At 39.9% G+C, this 20,170-nt stretch overlaps 1 protein-coding gene across 3 annotated transcripts in view; it reads left to right on the top strand.

Annotated features, from left to right (window-relative positions):
* Nucleotides 1–20,170, top strand: part of RORA (RAR related orphan receptor A) — a 558,226-nt gene that overhangs the window by 530,888 nt on the left and 7,168 nt on the right. For 2 of the 3 annotated variants that reach the window (XM_054042165.1, XM_054042167.1), the window contains 8 exons: nt 1,261–1,656; nt 5,423–5,544; nt 10,531–10,663; nt 11,292–11,399; nt 13,388–13,498; nt 14,368–14,480; nt 15,057–15,217; nt 15,533–19,119. In XM_054042165.1, coding sequence (XP_053898140.1) covers nt 1,261–1,656; nt 5,423–5,544; nt 10,531–10,663; nt 11,292–11,399; nt 13,388–13,498; nt 14,368–14,480; nt 15,057–15,217; nt 15,533–15,689 — 1,301 coding nt within the window. In that variant the 3' untranslated portion in view covers nt 15,690–19,119. Of the gene's footprint in view, nt 1–1,260; nt 1,657–5,422; nt 5,545–10,530; nt 10,664–11,291; nt 11,400–13,387; nt 13,499–14,367; nt 14,481–15,056; nt 15,218–15,532; nt 19,120–20,170 lie in introns of those variants that run through there. The other variant, XM_054042166.1, reaches the window with a different exon arrangement.

The following is a 20,170-nucleotide window of genomic DNA, read 5'->3' as shown; positions in this document are numbered from 1 at the left end:
TGTCTTCCTAAGACAAAATGTTAAGTGCTTTCCATACTAAACCCACCTTGTATGCATGCATGACACCTTGTATGCAATACAATGGACAGGCAATATTTCACGTAACACATTTTAAGGACATTACTGAATACAAGACCAGATTCGCAACTGATGTAAATGAGTGCATCTCCATTGATTTCATTGGAGCTGCCGCCACATTGGCCAGCTGAGGATCTGGCTCAGTCTTTTCTCAGTTAATATTGTCAGCAATGTCCCACGTCCATAATCCCAAATGTTCTGAAAACAATGTGCTGCTCTGTGCACATAATAAATGGGACCCTACTCCCTTTGACTTACTTTTCGTGTGGGATTAAATGCCTGACTGTTATTTAAAATCTCTAATGGTTGGTCTCATAAGTGGCTAGGTTTCTTGGAGTTGTTTGGCCTGCTACAGAAACACATGTGCTGATAGTCTTCTTCCCAAAAACATGAAGCCTTTATAGCTGATATCGGTCCCAGAAAATATATAGCATGTTCTTAGGAACTGCTGTCATACGCAAAACTACTGATGCCAAGCCAACACAAGTCTTTTGCTTCTGATTTTAATGTGCTAGTTCACAAGTCATGAATATATCTTTTCATGCAGCATACTTATCTTGTGGATTTATTTACTATAAATCATTGAGTAAATGTCTTTGTTTGTCACACTGACAGACTTGGAACACTAATAAATGTCTGTTGTCGTAAGCTGGCTCTATAGCTTTTCCATGCACCTCAGTCCTGATTTCTAAAAAACTTGCTATTTGAGCCTCTTCTGGGCAGAGCCCACCAGTTTATACCTAATCATATGTTGGCTACGCTTATATGTGTACATGCAATAGGAATTGTGCTACTGGTGTCATACCATCAAATTTCATTTTTAATTGCCATCCAACAGTGATGAGATTTGATTGCCTGGATGTTGTAACTCTGACATCTGTGGAGGTGAACCTGGAATGAATATGATCTATTATCTATACAGTTGGAGAGCTAATGAACTATCAAAATAACAATAAAAGCAAATGGTTAAATTAAATGGTTTATTAAAACTGCCATTTAAAGAATATAAGATGTAGCAGGAAGTGTGGTAGTTAAGTTGTGACTGTACCTGTAGGTACCTGGAGATATTTGCACAGATCTAGGTTTTCGTAATGTGTTCATCACTGGGATCTAAGTTCTCAGGATGGTTATGGTGCAGTGGTGATGTATGGAAATAAAGTGTGTTTTGTGTATATATTTCAGCTGTAAAGTTTGGTCGAATGTCAAAAAAACAGAGGGACAGCTTGTACGCAGAGGTGCAGAAACATCGAATGCAGCAGCAACAGCGAGATCACCAACAGCAACCTGGAGAGGCAGAACCACTGACACCAACATACAGTATCACCACCAATGGGCTAACAGAGCTACATGATGACCTCAGTAATTACATTGATGGGCATACCCCTGAAGGTAGCAAAGCAGACTCTGCAGTTAGCAGCTTCTACTTAGACATACAACCTTCTCCAGATCAGTCGGGTCTTGATATTAATGGAATCAAACCAGAACCAATATGTGACTACACACCAGCATCGGGCTTCTTCCCTTATTGTTCTTTTACAAATGGGGAGACCTCGCCAACTGTGTCCATGGCAGAATTAGGTAATAAGAGAGAAAAGTTTCCATTGTAATTGCTTTAATAATACCCTTTGGATTCAGAGTAACACATTTAGCCTTCTGTGAATGCTGCTCTAAAATTACACACAGCCTTGCTGTTTTGGTAAAGCTGTAAGAACTGTTCCATGAAGCGCTCAGCACCCTGAACTTCAGCTGGCAGTTGATGGCACTCAGCACCATACAGAATCAGACCAGCAAATTCCACTGGCTCCTTGCTGGTGGGATTTGGGTGGTTTCCCCTGGTTTAGAATCCTATTGGAGGTGGGGTGAATCACGAATGCTGGCAGTTAGATAAAATTATTTTTAGAACTGGGCAAATAATATTCCTTGAGTAATTTATTTGATGAAGAACAGCATCATTTTTTTTAATTATCAGACTAATATTTTTCCCATCTCTACTCTATTTTCCAGCATAAAATGAATAGGCCTGATTCTCTACTATTTTGGAGTCATTTGCACCTGTGACATATGGGTCCAGAATGCTATTCTAATTTGATGGCTTTTTATACCCAGTTTACTCAGGTGACTCCAGAAAGTATGAAGTAGAGGAGAATCTGGTCCCAAATTCATTAGGGAATGAATTCTAGGAAGTTCTGTTAATTTCCCTAGGGCCCTTATAACGACAGCTTTACTTAGCATGTTCTGCCCTACATTTTTCTCCCTGAATGTCTTCTTGAGTACTGAACTCCACAAACGTACTTTAGTGACTTGTCTTAAGAAGGGCTCTGTAAGGTGGTTTGCCAGCATTACACAAGTGGTTTTTAAATCCCGGTTTGCTTAATTGAGCAACCAGTGGTTTTAAAATACCTGTTTTGTTTATTTCTGTAACACTCATGCTAAATACTCATTTACAACATCACTAAAAGTAAAACAATCTATTTGGAAAATATCATATTCTTTGACAAATCAGCATAACACAAGTTTGATTTCCCCCTCCCTATTTTTCTTAATAGGGACATCTTGCATGAAAACAGGTTTTTTGTTACTCCTGTTTGAAGTCCTCCTCCTCTGCTTGTGGAATCCAGTTCTCTGCAGCGCAGTTTGTTGTGACATTACAACCAGAGGATTATGTCCCTGTTTCAATTCAAATAATTTGAGTCTTAGATAAGTAAAAATGAGAAGAAGAAATCTGAAAATAAAGGTTATGCCAGCAGCTTTGTCTCAGTCAAATGGTTTTGTGTGTGTGTTTTCATGGGTGATTATTAAAGGATAACCCGACAAAGGCAAGGGAATTGAAGGCTAGCTCATCCTAAGTGAGATGCTGAGTTTGGAGCCTGGCTTAAAGTAGTGGTTTATTACGTTACTTATCTTTTAAACTGGTTTGTAATATGGTTTGGCTGGCCAACATGGACAGGGCCAAACACTGTAATAACCATATTTAAGTATTTTCCAATCTAGGGTCCCTCTTCATGGAAGTATGTAAGCACGTGATTAAATACTTTCCTGAACTGAGGCCTAGATTTGTGCTTAGCCACGCTATCAAATCTAGCCCAGTGTATCTTGCAAATACATCCCCCTCCCCGAGCTGTCAGATGTTGTGACTAGGTTCTAATGTTGTTTTTAAGGGTATATATGTATGAAATTGCTGCTGGAGCATATGAAAGCTGTGGTGGCAACAACCACTTTATACCCTATGTTGTGTAATTTAGATGGTGCATATGATCAGCTTTTATTGAAGGTTGTAATTTAAACCTTTATTGAATTTTCTTGCTCTTGAGAAAGGGCTTCAATTAGTCCATTTAGCATGATGTGAAACAACCTGTTTTGTAGTGTGAGTTTATTATTTAAAGAATTTTTCAAACAAAGAAACAGCTTTCACAGAAAAGCTGACTCAAGGGGCCTTAAAAGGGGAGTTATGGATGACCATTCAGGTCATTTTAGGGCCAGAGGTTCATGGTGGTTTAGCCAGAGAAAGCACTGATTGCAGAACTGTGCAAGTAGGGGGACCAGGATTGTGCTCTTTGATAGATCTGTTTCTATGTGCTTAAATAAGGGTGGGCAGGTTGCACGTCTAAGGGCACATTTTTTAGGCGTCTGCCTTTGAAAAACCTCCTCCCAAATAAGTACAAATCAGTTATTGATAAGCCATTCAGATGTGTTTTAACAAAGCATATTGGCAAAAGAAGGATGGTCTCTAGAATGAATATATTGTATGTAAACCTCCATCACGTCGAAATGGCTACACTACTACTTTAAAACTAAGGAAAATTTGAGACATCATTTGTATAATTTTTTATCTTGGGTCCCTAAAAAGTGTATTCTCTACCAAGATTTATTTTTAAAAAATCATCCCTAGAGAAAAGAAACTTGCCAAGGAGGCAGCCTCTATGATACAGTGTCCCAGCTGATATCTCGCAGGATGGGTCCTCTATACCTTACATTCCTTTTTAAAGAAAACATTTCTCTTATTTCAAATGTTCATGGATTTAGTTCTGGAGAAAGATGCCGGTTTGACAGCCGTGGTGAGAAATGCTGTTTATTCATGAAGCAGCTTACAGCACCAGCAGGGCTGTCATCACCCCACCTCCACTAATGTGCCTCCACCCTAAACTGATGGGCCCATTGACTCCTGGGCCACTTTTCTGTGGCTCCTAGTAAGGAGTTTAGTTTTTTGCCCAGTTCCCCAGGCAGGTTTCCATCTCAGTAAAAACACCAAGACCACCAGCTAGTACAGTACATTACATCGAGAGCAAGGTGAAACTGTGAGTTTGCCGATCACAAGGCTTGCTCAAGTTTCCACGGAGCTTTACCTTTACATAGTTTCAGATGGGTTTTCCTCCCTTAAAACCTATTTGGCAATCATTGCTCCTGGAGAGAGGAGCTGTTTCTCTCAAATCTCAGTATGCCTACTTCAGCCCAGGTTCACCCAGACATCTTAACTAAGCTTTAACTTGGTAATGAACTAATAACAGAGCAAATCTACCAGTTTTTGTTCATTATTGAAAATTTCCTATAGCTGCACTTGTGAACCAGTAACATACGTAAATGGGTGTACACTGCCCTCTCCTGGATGGTCTCCGACCACTGTGGGAACACTCTCAGAGCTATTAGGTATGTATACACTGCAGGAGTATTTTAATTTTAATTTAAATCAGGGTGATTTAATCTAGCTAGTTTGGATACCAATAGCAGTACCCTGCAGCAGCCCACTTACTCAGGTGGCTAGCCCGCACTAAAGTCCATGCTGCTATGGTTCAACTGTTATTGGTGTCTGGACTAGCTAGATTAAAGCTAGCTTGTGCTGCAATCACACCTCCAGGTGCAGTATAAATAGCCCCTTACAGTATGTCTACGCTGCAGCGGGGAACATGCCTCCCAGCCCAGGTAGACAGACTCGCACTAGCTCTGCTTGAGCTAGCGCACTGAAAATAGAAGTGTGGATGTTGCAGCAAGGACTGGGGCTTGGGGTGGTCACCTGTGTCCCAAGTCTGCCCAACCCCCTTGGTCCAAGCGCAGGTGGCTAGCCTGAGCTGCTTCACTGCCACAACTGCTCCCAGCTCCAGTATAGACATACCCTTAGGGACCAGAATTTTTTTTTTTTTACTTGTATCTTTTTGCAAACGTCCTAAAATATTTTTCAAAAGGATAATCCAAGGAGCTATTGGAACTATCAGAAAATAGATTAAGGTTCTTTTCATAATAACTAAAGTTTCTAATCGTAATTTCTGCAGTTCACTCTTCTGCTGGACAGAAATCACACAGGGATAGCGTTGCTCTTTTAATGCATGCCACTTCTTACTCTTCCTTCTAGAACATCTTGCACAGAATATTTCAAAGTCACACATGGAAACTTGCCAGTACTTGAGAGAAGAGCTACAGCAGATAACATGGCAGACTTTTCTGCAGGAAGAAATTGAGAACTACCAGAACAAGGTATAATAAAATACCGTCTTTAGACCTTCTTGGGTTTTTTAAAGCTGTTAATCTTATAACATTCTGTTAACTGTTAAATTCAGCGTTTTCAATTTTTTTCTATTTCCAGTAGGAAATTTTGGTTGGTTTGTATGCAGGAGAGAAGTATGTACCCTGCACCTTTAACTTGTCACTAGTAATAAGCTGGAATGAAAAGTCGCAAGTGGGTAGTGATTTCTCTGGATCTCGCATGTGGGGTTTTTACAGGTGTGGCACATACTCCTGGTTACCTGTGCTTAAAGAACAATGGTTAGAAAGACAGAGCCAGTGAGTACCACTCCTAAATGGTAGAATGAGTCTCTGGATTAGTGAAATGAGTGCTCCCTACAGCTAGGTCCTGTTTACATTTCTGTTGCTTAATTTGTGGTGTACCCAGGCACCAAAAATCCTTAAGATTAAGAAAAACTAGAAGGGCCAGACTCAGAAACCCCAGGTTCTTGTCACCCATGTCATACTGCTGAACATATCTATGAGGACACGTGGGCTGTGTTGTCTTCCTTATGTTGACATCAAGCTGTATCAATAAATGGCCTAATATCTTAATGCTGTATTTCAAATCCCAAGTGCTCAAACATCATGAGTCAGGTCCCAAAAAATCATGAATTTAATTTAAAAACCATAAGATTTGGGTCTTGGTATTTTTCTTTTGGTTTTTGAATGTTTCATTTTCATGTTTTCAAGCTTTTCTCCACAACCTGGAGGGGTGGAAACTTTCTTTTTTTTAAATGAGATCTGAGATTCTCTTAGAATGGCCTGACTCCAGGAGCTAGTGCTTTAAGAAATGTATCAGAGGGGTAGCCGTGTTAATCTGAATCTGTAAAAAGCAACAGAGGGTCCTGTGGCACCTTTGAGACTAACAGAAGTACTGGGAGCATAAGCTTTCGTGGGTAAGAACCTCACTTCTTCAGATGCAAGTAATGGAAATCTCCAGAGGCAGGTATATATCAGTGTGGAGATAACGAGGTTAGTTCAATCAGGGAGGGTGAGGTGCTCTGCTCGTTATCCTCGTTATCTCCACACTGATATATACCTGCCTCTGGAGATTTCCATTACTTGCATCTGAAGAAGTGAGGTTCTTACCCACGAAAGCTTATGCTCCCAGTACTTCTGTTAGTCTCAAAGGTGCCACAGGACCCTCTGTTGCTTAAGAAATGTATCAAGTATCATGAGACTACTGTTAAAATCTTGAAAGCTGGCAATACTGTTAATAAAGCTGAGGTTCGGATAAAAGGTTAGCTGGGTCAGGCTCAATCAACAGCCTACATGCAAACTCATGTGCAATTTGATATTACCCTTGGGTCCATTTCAACATTGCTGCTTTCCCGGATTCTCTTTTAGTGTATGTGTTTTGGAGTATTTGTAAAAACAACAAAGAGTCTGGTGGCACCTTAAAGACTAACAGATTTATTTGGGCATAAGCTTTCGTGAGTAAAAACCTCACTTCTTCGGTTGCATCCGAAGAAGTGAGGTTTTTACTCACGAAAGCTTATGCCCAAATAAATCTGTTAGTCTTTAAGGTGCCACCAGACTCTTTGTTGTTTTTGTAGATACAGACTAACACGGCTACCCCCTGATACTGGAGTATTTGTGCATTTTATTTGTATTTTTTTAAATGTATTTTTTGTTTGTGCATTTGGTCCCTGCCTTGTGTAAGGGGAGATGTACAGTTATGCTGCCCTGGGAGAAACCTTGGGAAGAAACTGACTATCAGCCAACTGGAATGAGGGCAGTCTAGTCTAATTGTTGGAGAAGGCGGCAGGCCTAGTGTTTATGGTCAGAACTGTAGTCAGTAGCCAGGGTCAAGCTGGAGCCTGTAGTCAGAAGCCAGAGCCAAGGGTCAAATCAGAGGGCAAGAACTGGAGTCTCAGGCTAGACAAGGTGCAAGACAGGAGCAGCAGGAACCATGTAACACAGGAGCAGGCACAGTTGTGGGCATGAGCATTGCAAAGTCAGCGAGGAGCTGCTGCTGCTGGCTTAGAAGCCAGCCTCAACAGTCGATCAGGTTGCGTGGCTAATCAAGCAGCCTGCTGCAGGCCAGCTGTATGGGGGGGGGGGGGGGAAGAGGGGAGCTCTAGACTAGCTCTGCTGTAGGCCCTCATTCCTGATACTGGCTTTCTGAGCCATTCTTCCATTCCTGCTCCTCGCGCTTGGGGACAAACCCCGTCTCTGCCTGCATGGTGGGTGCACAGACTGCACAAACCATGTACAACTCCGTGTGGAGAGGGAGTCATGGCCATCCCCCTGTCCCTTTGAGAGGGATGTGAGCTCCCATGGATGCAGAGAGGGAGCAGTACCTGCACTCCCATGAGCTTAGGGGACAATCATTCTACTTCTAGCCCTAACCAGTAGTATAATACTCATAGACTGTGCAGCCAGAAGGCACCATCATGATCACCTAGTCTGACCTCCTGCAAGCTCCTGAAGTCTCCTCACGTAAGGTAGATTCTTCATTCTTCTCAGCATCCTGTAGTCCTTCTCTGCCTCTGTTCCAGTTTGAATTCATCTTTCTTAAACATGGGAGACCAGAACTGGACTTAGTATTCTAGATGAGGTCTCAACAGTGCCTTGTATAATGGTAATAACACTTCCCTATTTCTACTGGAAATACCTTGGCTGATGTATCCTAGGATCGCATTAGCCTTTTTCATAATCACGTCTGATAATCATACTGTGATAGACTTGCTATATTGGTCATTCTCCTCCTCTGTTGCTTCCAGCTGATACATCCTCAGTTTACAGCAAAAATTGTTGTTGTTAGTCCCTAAGTAAATGACCTTGCACTTCACACTATTAAATTTCATCCCATTTCTATTACTTCTGTTTTCTAGGTCATCCAAATATTCTTGTATGATATTCTGATCCTCCTCCATATTGGCAATACCTCCCAACTTTGTGTCATCTGCAAATTTTATTAGCTCATTTCCACTTTTTTTTGCCAAGATCATTAATGAAAATGTTAAATAATATCAGTCCCAAGACCAATCCCTGAGGAGCTCAACTAGTAACCTCTTTCTAGCCTGACAGTTCATCTTTCAGCATGACTCATTGTAGTCTCCCCTTTAATCAGTTCCTTACCCACCTTTTGATTCTTGTATTAATCTCCATCTTCTCCAGTTTAATAATTTCCCATGTGGAACTGCATCAAAAGCTCTACTGCAATCCAGGTAGATTCGATCTATTGCAGTTCCTTTGTCTCGAAAATTAGTTATCTTCTTAAAGAAAGAGATTGGATTGGTCTGGCACAATCTACCTTTTGTAAACCCATGTTGTATTTTATCCCAATTACTGTTTACCTGTATTTCCTTAACTACTCTCTCTTTCAAAATTTGTTCCAAGACCTTGCATATAATTGAGGTCAAACTAACTGGCATGTAGTTTCCCAGATCACTTTTTTTTTTCTTTCTCAAATATAGGTACTGTATTTGCAATTCTCCAGTCATAGGGTATTGCTCCCAAGTTTACAGACTGATTAAAATTCCTTGCTATTCGGCTTGCAATTTCATGTGCCAGTTCCTTTAATATTCTTGGATGGAGATTATCTGGGCTATGCAATATGGTCCCATTAAGCTGTTTGAGTTTGCCTGCCATCTCACATGTGGTAGATTCTACTTCCAAATCCTTGTTCCCATTAGCCACCCTGCCACTGCCCCCAAGCTCCTCCATTACCCATGTTAAAAACTAAGGCAAAGCATTGATTTAGGTGTTGGGTCAAATCTAAATTCTTTAATCTCTACCCCATCCTCAGTGCTTAGTGGTCCCACTTTTTCCCCTTTGTTTTCTTTTTATTTATATGGCTAAAGAAACTTTTACTCTTGGTAAAGGACTCAACACTTCTGCCAGCTCAGCTGCACTGGGCAGTTTTGGGAAGTGCAGCAGAGGCTCTGCCCACCATTTGATGGGTGTGGGAAGGGAAGGATTACCCAATGCTTTGCACTTCCAGCCACAGTGCAAGGAGGCTGCACCAGGGAATGAAGTGTCTTATTCTTGTTTTCATTCCTGCATGACAATATAGGGCCATGCTGTAATCTGGCTCCTAAATTGCACTGGCTGCTTAATATGTAATGCGGAGGGTTAATTATTATTTAATTGTTATTTAAGATAGTGCATTTCTGTTTGGAGATTAAAATCCTAGAACTGGGTGTAAGGATTCCTGGTTTCTGTTTACAGTTTTGCCTTTGAGTCACTCTGCAACTGTGGGCAAGTCACTTAATTTCACAGTGCCTCGGTGTACCTGTACAGTGGGTAGCACAATGCTGTCCTCCTCAAAGGGGTTTTGTGATGTGTAATTAGCGTTTGTATTTCCATAGCACCTTCCATCTGAATGTCACAAAGCACTTACTAGTGAAACAGTTCTTGGGAAGTACTATTAAACCCACTTCTGTTTAGATAAATATTTCTTGTGTTCTCTGCAGCATGTCTATCGTATTAAAAAGTCCCAGTTTTTACACTACATAGGTAGTTTCATTCTAAATTATTGAGACGCTTGTGGTGCAAATGACTGGTTACCAATACCATAAATAATATGTGATTATATATATTTTAAGATCCCCTTGTTATTTGATTTAAATTCAGTAGGAAACAGAGTACTTGGTAAGAAGCATGGAATTACTTTTGAGAGCTTAGTTATGTCTGTTGGGTCCAGTTCTGCCTTCTGTTGCACGCATACACATCCAGTGTAAATCACTGGAAGCAGTACCCAGGCATCTGAGGGGAGAATTTGTCTCTTGAGACAAGAAGTCCCAGACTAGATCTTATGGCCAACAGTAAATGAGTGCTGCACGTATACATATACCTCTAAGAAACTCGTTTACCCTCTCCACCTCCTAAATTATACTCATGAACGCTGGCGAGGTTTGGGGGCTCTGCTTTGCTTTTCAACTTCATTTTCCTTTATGAAAAGGAGCTTACACAAGCTTGAATAGTGATTTATCCCTTTCTCTTCAACAGCAGAGGGAGGTAATGTGGCAGTTATGTGCAGTCAAAATAACAGAAGCTATACAGTATGTCGTGGAGTTTGCCAAACGCATTGATGGCTTTATGGAACTGTGTCAAAATGATCAAATCGTGCTTTTAAAAGCAGGTATGTTGGTGAATTCTGAGGCCTGCTTCTAACGAGCTTTTAACCTAGGGAAATGCTATGTAAGTAAAATGATTGAAGTCAGTTTTGACTTCAGATATTTCCTTGTGTTTCTTTCAGTACAACCTAACAAGGTTTATAGCTCTTTCCTTGGATACATGTGTTCATCTTAGATGTTCTGGATGGAAGCGTATGTATGTATCTGTGTGGAGCTTCCATTAGAAACAGTGGAAGTATTGTGTGGGTACAAATGACTGGGTCGAGCACATAAAATAGATTTCTGATTTGTTTTGATAACAGTGAATAGCTCTTTTCCAGGTAAAAGTTCAGACTTTGTTATAGGGAAGGTATTATAGAAATGACGTGGTTTACAAATAAATGGTTAAGTTCTTATATGTTCACCAGTGTAAATCCAATTTAATTGCCTTGACTTCAGTGGAGGTACACTGGATTTATTCTGATATAACTAACTTTAGAGATTTCTTTTAATGCTCATGGTAAATCAAACCATTCTCAGTTATAATTGCAGAACCACTACAGTACTGGACCTTTTTTAAAAGTTCTTCCATTTTGCTCTTTGTAACTGAAATCCCTATTAAAATAATCAAATCTGTGTATTGTTTGCATTTAGGATCTTTAGAGGTTGTGTTTATCAGAATGTGCCGTGCCTTTGACTCCCAAAACAACACAGTGTACTTTGACGGCAAGTACGCTAGCCCAGATGTTTTCAAGTCACTAGGTAAGAAAATCTCAAATACTCTGTATAAAAACAAGTAGAAAAGAGGTTAGAAACTGAAAGCGGACCATATAAAAAAAATAGACTGGGACTTAAACACTGTGTTAGGTATACAAAGGGAAAAGTTTAAAGGTAACTCAAAATCTAGATAGTCTTGGATTGCTTATTATGTAAGGTACTATGTATGGGTCCACTTCTTAAAGTTGGCTGACTAAATTTGGGGACCAGTTGAGTTCAATGGAAATTGAAATCATGTAACAGAATGCAGAATTGGGCCCTTGGTGTTCAGATCAGGCACCCAGATACCTGTTTTAAACAGGTCAGTACTAATTTGAATATGCATCCAGTTTAGGCACCCAGATTTGATAACTGGAGTAATATTTGCTATATTCTAACTATACAGAAAAGCAGGTTCTTGGGTGAATTTGGACACCACAATGTTATCCTTCCAAAGCTGCCGGTCTTCTTTTTTAATCTTTCAAGAACATATGTACACAAAGATGAAAATAACATTGCTGAGAGATTATTGGAAGTAGATCACTTGACTAAAAATGGATTTTTTTTTTTCAATTTCTCATTAATTTGCTATTTTGACCTTTTGTGTGTATTTTTGTCAATTTTATCTGGGAGTTACTATTAAGTTTGTATATGGGGTGTAAACTGGATAAGATAACATAGAGTGCTGAAGGATAAAATGGCAGTGAAGAACTGGCTGTATCATTTTACAGATATTCTGCACCTATTTAAAATGCCCAAAGGTACAAAGTATGGACATGAACAGTTCAGATAGTAATATTGTATGTATACTTTCAACCTTAACCTTTTAAATTTGTTCTCCATGAGCATCAAAAAACTCTAAATCAGGTTGGTGTATAAGACTGCGGGGGAAAGCCCTGTTCCAACAAATCTTCCAAGGCCCTCTAAAGCGGGGCTCCCCTCCTGCAGATTGTAGGAAGTATGTATGATAGTGGTGGTAATCTGAGTTATACCTGCATGGCATATGGGGGTGGAAGGGAAAGGAAGAAGAGATGGAGAGGCGCCTATCCACATTAAAATCTTGCAGCACTCTGCTTTTCCCTGTCCTCCTCTCTTTCCGTATGTTCCCTGTACATACACCCTATATGCCTCCCTCAGTTCCCTGCACCTTCTTCCATGGCTGTCTCCTTTATCCTATTTCATTTGCCCTCTATGTTTTTGGGTTCCCCGCACTCCACTTCATCACTATTGTCCTGCCCCATTAGTGTCCTGTCTCCTCTGCATGTTCCTCCTCCTCTTGGATCTTCTAGAGCTAGTCCCATTTTGAGGCTGGGAGCCACGTCTACCCCAGTTCATGTCCGCTAGGTCCCCAACCCATTATATCCATGCTTTTTCCCATACTGCTGTCCCACCCTATTTCACCCCCGGGTCTTCTCTCTCTTCCTTCCTCCTTTTCCTGTCTCACCCTCTGACACTACCCAGCAGCTGGAGTCAGATGGAGGTCATTTTATTTTTATGAGCATATATAGTACAGTTGCTCTTGATACACTTTAAAACAACTCCTTATGCATTTTTCTGCACCCCCTCCCAAAAATACCAAAGGCACTTCCTTCATCAATAAAACAAAACCAATTTTAAATTTTTAGGCCAAGTCATTTGGAGATCAAGTCAGCCCAAAAATTTTTAGATATTTGGCAAGCGTAGTGGTAGTTCACATCTATGAAATGACTTTAAGTTATAAAATGATCTTCTTTTCACCAAATTTACCAGAAAAAGTCACAAAACTTAGGAAGATTGGGGAAAGTTGGAGGTGTATAAAAATGGCCCATAATGGGCTACTAGCTTCAACTTTATTATGCAACTACCACCAATCCATACTTCTTTAAAGAGAGGAGCCTTGGTCTTGTAGGTATTTCACATCCATTAGCCTCCGCCATCAGAGTAAAATAACTGTCCCATCACTTTGAAGCAGTCTCATCAGAAATCCTGAATGATATGTACCTTCCTTTTGGCAGGTTGTGAAGACTTCATTAGTTTTGTGTTTGAATTTGGAAAGAGCTTATGTTCTATGCACCTGACAGAAGATGAGATTGCTTTGTTTTCTGCATTTGTTTTAATGTCTGCAGGTAAGATGTAAAATATCACTCTACATTTGTTTGATGGAATCTAGTGATCCTTTTATTATGAAGTATGCCTTAATGATAATCTGGTAGGCAACCCGTAAGCATGTAATGTAATCACCTTCTTGTATGCCCCTTCGCTAATCATTTCCTACTCTGGATTTTACTTTAACAAATATATTTAAAGGTGGGTGCCAGGGTAATTTTGCTCAAACGATTCATCCTAATATATGCCCACATTTTGTTGCCCTTAGTCTGTGTTTGAGTAGTACATGTCTCTGTGAGTAGTCCCATTGAAACTAATGGATCTCCTCGAGGAGCAAGGTATTACCATGTGAATAAGGGTGGCAGGTGTCCCCTGATTTGCAGAATGGTAGCTACATTATCATGCCATTTGGCAGCTCAAGAGTATTTAGTGTTGTGTTTTCTTAGTGCAAGAACCACAGAATTGTTTGGTTCTGCCACCATGGCGATGTCAGATATAATGCTCCTTGTTTGCCAAGAAGTGCACAGGAACGATTTCTTTTAAATATGCTTTTCTTAAAACTATTTGTTTCTATTGTTTTCTGTGCGTCAAAAAGAAAACCTTGCAACAAAGATCCTTTGGTTAGTCATTCATTACATAATCTCGTCGTCTCCAGGATGAAAATATTGCTAGCTTAATTTTGTAATACAGTCTTATTAGCATGTGACACATTAACAAATATGGCTCAAGCTTGCTGAGATCCTCTTATACTTCCTGTATAAAACTCCATTGGAATGGAAGGGAGGTTGGCAACAGGAAAGATGAATGTAGCATAGGCTCTAAGAACATTTCTTTGCATATTGTGATGCCAGTGTGCAATACCAGAAATATTCACTTCCTTTACATTTAGATCGTTCATGGCTTCAGGAGAAGGTAAAAATCGAAAAACTCCAACAGAAGATTCAGCTAGCACTTCAGCATGTCCTGCAGAAGAATCACCGAGAAGATGGAATTCTAACAAAGGTGAGCACCAAAAACTGTGCCTTATCCTCTGAACATGAAAGCATTCTACACTAGTAACAGCAGCATAATTACTGCCTGACTAACAGCTCTCATTGGTCCTTTGCATCCCTCTCCTTTTCTAGACTTGCTTGTTCAAAATCCAGCCTGCCTAGTTTCAACCACTTCCTAACAGAACCCAGAAGGGGAAAGAAAAGGTTGAGATAGAGGGCAGAGAGAACTAGAGGGGTTAGAGAAATGTAATTTTAACTTTGAGCTTCATGAAAAGCCGTCAAGTGTCTCCTCTTTTTATACCTTCCCTCTCTGTTCCCCCAACTACCCCAGTGAATGTTTCTGCCACACAGGTTACTATTTCAGCCCTACTACAGAAATGGAATTAGGCCCCAAAAAATCCCTGCTGTTTAATGATTTCCTCTCTTTGAATCAAACAAGCAAGTGCATCTTTAAGCTGCTAAAATTCATCTTTAAGGAAAACAATCAAGGTAAACTAGAAGTGGTTGATCCTAAAAGCAAAATCAGCAGAGAAGAGAGCCTGTTTTGTGTATGACTGTATTTTTCTTGTGTGTTTTTTTTCCCCAGTTAATATGCAAAGTGTCTACTTTAAGAGCACTGTGTGGACGACATACAGAAAAACTTATGGCATTTAAAGCAATATACCCAGACATTGTGCGACTTCATTTTCCTCCATTGTACAAGGAGTTGTTCACTTCAGAATTTGAGCCAGCAATGCAAATTGATGGGTAAATATATCACCTAAGCACTTCTAGAATGTCTGAAGTACAAACATTTAAAATAAAGAAAAAAAAAATAAAACCAAGACACTTTATATGGCCCTGCACAGACCTAGGGAGCCAACACACTGCACATCTTTTGGCAGTCGGGGTCAGGCAAAGGATGGGAAACAATGAAACAAAGTTGAACTTGTTTTTCTCATGCATATGATTTCCATTATGCCTACAAATATGGACCCTTTTTCTGTCTCGACTTCTCAATCTTTGACCTCTGTTTACACAGAATGAGGGTACTAAACTCAGAAGGTTTCTTTTTCCTTGTAGTTCACTGCCCACAGACTTTCAACAGAACAATCAATTTGTTGATCACAGCAGAGTCCAGCGACTGGTGTGTACTGCAGAGGTTTCAGCATCAGTTTGCACAACTTGCTCATTGTTTCATGAAGGACGAATTTTTTCATCTACCATTGATTGCCAATAGGCAGAATGGCACGAAAAGGGTCCATAGCAATAGCAACAATAGCATTATAATATATTACAGGGTAAATGGGCATGAAGACTATATATAGCAAAAGAGATATTGTTTATATATTGTTTTAATTAATATAAAAAGTAGTTACTGGTATAGCTTTTCTTGTTGAATTGATAAGGCACTTTCATTTTGCACCTTTTTCTTTAAATTAAATGCTAGCGTGTTCATTGTCGTGTTGCATGTGCACCAGAAATTCAAGTTTAACTGAAAAGGTTTGGAAGGTACTGATACATTAGAAGGTATTTATGCTGCTGTTTTCAACATTACTTTTCAAGAGAGGCTGGTCACATCCTGAAAAGATTACATTGATTTTTAGAGTCTGAAAACGATGAACATTTTCTAAAATCAAATTAGCTTTCCAGCTGCTTTTTAAAGGGTGCTTTTATTTTTATACACAACCCAAAAGTTTCAAATCTGGTTGTTTAAAATTGCACATCTAAATCCATATTTAGACTCTGAAATAAAAAACCCTGATTTTCAAAAGTGCCAAGCACCCACAGCCAAAAATTTGCTGAGCATCTGCAGGTCAATCACAGCTGCAAGTGTGAAGCACCCTTGAAAATCGGGCCATTAATTGTGGTTTATAAATATGGGTATGGATGCCCAACACTATGAACCCATGTTTGAAAATGTTGACCAGAGTGTAATACATACACAAAACAATTTGTGTATGTTATATACACTGTTACATACTATTAAACTCCACATGGTAAACAATGCATTTAAAGCAAAAGCCTAGTCCCATTGACGTCACTGAGAATTTTGTTACCGACTTCAGCAGGCTGTTTTCCAAGATCCAGCAATTTCATCCAGCACAGCACAACAGAGAAGTCCTTTGCTTTTAGAGCACATCTGTATGGCTCTAGAAACAGCTAGGTTTATTTGGAAAGAAGCACTCTCTAAGGCTTATCAGATAAGTGCAAACTGATAAAATAAAGGCACAATCCTTTTGATAGAAAGCAGGCATTTTATATTCTACATAAAGCCTGGAAATCATGAAAGTGGACTATAGAATGAGCAGTAAGATGATAAACCTATGTTGTGTAATTCCAAAAATGATTGTGATCCATGCATTATACTAATAAGGGGCCAAAGTTTGCAGTCTTTACTTATGCAAATTACTATTCCCTTTACGAGGAGTTTTGCCTGAATATGGATAGCAGAATTTTGTCCCAAAAGAGAAGAAAAGTCAGATTTAAAAATATTAAACTAATTCTGAATGAGAGAGCCATATTAAACAACATTAAGGATAAGTTATCTAGCTTGGACGAGAAGGGAGCCCTCCCCATATTTATTTGGAAGAGTAGTTTTAGGGTTGCAGCCTGATCTTCCAGCTCAATTGAACCAGAACGTTAATCCAGGAATTCTTCTTTGGCTAACTCTGCCCTCAGTCAGCCAGTGGAAAGCCCGTTTCTGCCTCAGTGTCATTCCCATGATTAGATGAAGCCTGACAGGAGTGTAGACAATTTCTGTTATATATGGGTAGCCAGAGATAAAATATCATAATATACCCACTGAATATTACTTTAATGAGTCATTTTGGACTAAATTTATCCCCTTATTACCTTAGTGAGATGTACAATCTGTTCAAAATTCAGTTTTCTTTCTTTATTAATGCAATCCCTAAATGTTTAGTTTCCGGTTGTCTACACCCATGTCAGAAGTGTTATGCAGCTGTGGCTTGCCTGAAATGGAATTTAACAGTCACTGCAAAGCTGGAACCGCCCCCTTTGAATTGGAAGCAACTGGGATGTTGAATTGGGGCTACCTGGGAGCAAAGTGAAACTTTGCATTTTTCCATATAGACAGTTTCTTAATGTTATTGTTAACATATTGGAGTAGCACCTCAGGGCTATCACCATATTCTGCTAGGCACTGTAGAAAGATATAATAAAGGCAGCTCATGTCCCAAAGACCTTATGATGTGCTCCAAAATATGAATAACTTTATTTTCTAAGGTTGGTGTTAGTATAAGATCATGTTGTAATTGTTTTTACACTACCCATCCAGCCCCTGCTCCTTTTCCTATGATAACTTTTTTTTCTTTTTAGTGTAGGAAGGAGATAGGGAGAGCGATTTAAATAAAAGATTTTGATGTGTGACTAATCTGTGTGGTAAAGTGTGTATATATAGATATATAAAATACCTAAATAACCTACTTAATCCTTTTTTCCTTTAAAACTGAAATGGCAGTAATGGTATATTTACCTGGACAAATTGGAGCCTCTACACTTTAACAATTAATAGCAGTCATTTCAACACGTTGTGTTAAAGGGACACTGCCAACTTGAATGTTAATAAAATTAAGTTTTTTGTCTTTCAAATTCATTTTTATAGAGTACATTTTAAAGTAGCATTGCCTTTTGTTGTTTTATTAAAATTCGTAAGGTTTTATGCTTCTCTGTTCATTGAGGTTAATAAGGGCCTTTTCAGCAAAGTAGAAACTTTGGAAAACAGTGAAATTGTGCATTTGACCATTTTTTGTATATAGACAAAGTAAACTAATAAGACAGAGGAATATTTTTTCACTAACATTTCATTTATAGTCACTGTAGTTGTTGTAAGTAACTATTATGGAAAAAAAACCCTCAAGACAGATGATTTTCAAGTTGACTGTGTCTCTTTAAATCTATGGGGCCTAATGCTCCTCTCTCACTGTGTTAACTGAGGAGTAATTGGAGGAGATGGAGCTACACTGATGTAAAACGGTTGTAAGGGGAGAATTAGGATAATGGGTTATTATGGCCAAAATAAAGTGTTCCCTTTTTTATAATTTGAACATCTCTCACTTAGGCTTGAATTGTTGCATTTAACCAGTGACCCACATTGAGGTCTGTATGGAGCTGCTACACTCTAATGCAGTTTCCCAAACTTGGGACGCCACTCGTCTAGGGAAAGCCCCTGGCGGGCTGGGCCGGTTTGTTTACCTGCCACGTCCGCAGGTCCGGCCAGTCGCGGCTCCCACTGGGCGCAGTTCGCCGCTCCGGGCCAATGGGAGCTGCTGGAAGTGGCACGGGCCGAGGGAGGTACTGGTCGCCGCTTCCAGACGAACTTGCGGACGCGACGGGTAAACAAACCGGCCCTGCCTGCCAGGGGCTTTCCCTACACGAGCAGCGTCCCAAGTTTGGGAAACACTGCCCTAATGGATTGTGCCTCTGATGGGACAGTCTGCTCCCTAGTGTCCCTGCCCTGCTCTGCTAGCTGATAGAGATGGGACAATGCTTCACCTTCTCTACACTGCTTCACAATGATGTGCCCATGGAGACTTCGGGAGAAGTCCCTGTTCTTTCATGAATGCAAAGGCTGGAGTTATGAGAGGGATTTGTCAAAGAGCATGGAGGAGTATGGCGTACGCCCTTCTTTCCCTCCTGTATGCCCCCCCCCCCCCCCCCAGGGTCATTCACCATCCAGGATTCAATCCAGAGCCCCTTACAGTCAATGCAAGGAGCTTTGGATTGAGACCCTAATCTTTAAAATGAGCCAGAAAAATCTCCCTGCTAAAAACAGTCAAATATATCTCTCAGTTCTTATTAGTTTGCGTTTTCTGGAATCATTGTTTACTTTATTGGAATAACTAGCCTGATGTGACATTTCCATTCTGATCTTTGTATTTGTGGATTTAGTTTTAAAGCAGACGTTTTACTAACAAAAGATTTCTGAATGTGACCAGCCTCAGGTGCTAGCCGCTTAAAGATCAACTAAACTTAATTCCAGTGTCAGCTAATGGATAGCTATTAAGACTTGATCTTTTCCAGAGAGTGAGAGACAAACCCTGTTTTTGACAGTAAGTAAGGTAACCATGCTAAATATTTTGGGCCTTTTTCTCAGTCATTACCTTGTTCTTTTTTTTCTGGTAAACAGTACTTTACCTGGTCTGTGAGTGCAAACAGATGGTATGTTTGACATCTAGCTACTAGATGCAACTCCTTGGGAACACAAAATTGCAGGAGCAATTATGTTTGCACCAGAAGCCAAGTAGAGGCCCAACTGAAAGCCGTATAACTTGTGGTCTGATTTTCGTAGCTCTCACTGTCTTTAGCGGGAGCTGCTGAGTGCTCAGCACCTTGTAAAATCAGGCCATTAGTGATGGCAGATTTTTTTTCTGAGGATAACAGGGCGGTAGATGTACTTAAAGACTACTGCTGCCAAAGAGCCTTTTTGTGAAGGGATGTTGAATAATTCTAAAAATATAGCTAGTCATAATGAATCGACAGTATAGGAACAGGACATTGGCAGATGACTTATGTCTGTTAAGAACATCTGAGAGTAGGGCCTAAGACCAGAAGTTCAGCAGTATATCAAGTTGAAATACACATTCATGCTCCGTGAATGAATGTCAGATGTATTGAAACTTTCAGTCTTCCCAACTCACTACCACAAAAAAAAAAAAAAAAAAAAAAAATGTGAAATTACAGAGAATAGCTGAAGAT

The sequence above is a fragment of the Malaclemys terrapin genome, chromosome 10 (genome assembly GCF_027887155.1).
Source record: "Malaclemys terrapin pileata isolate rMalTer1 chromosome 10, rMalTer1.hap1, whole genome shotgun sequence".
NCBI classification, from domain to species: Eukaryota; Metazoa; Chordata; order Testudines; family Emydidae; genus Malaclemys; species Malaclemys terrapin.
Note: the sequence above shows the minus strand (reverse complement) of the source record. Positions and strands in the feature narration are given on the sequence as shown.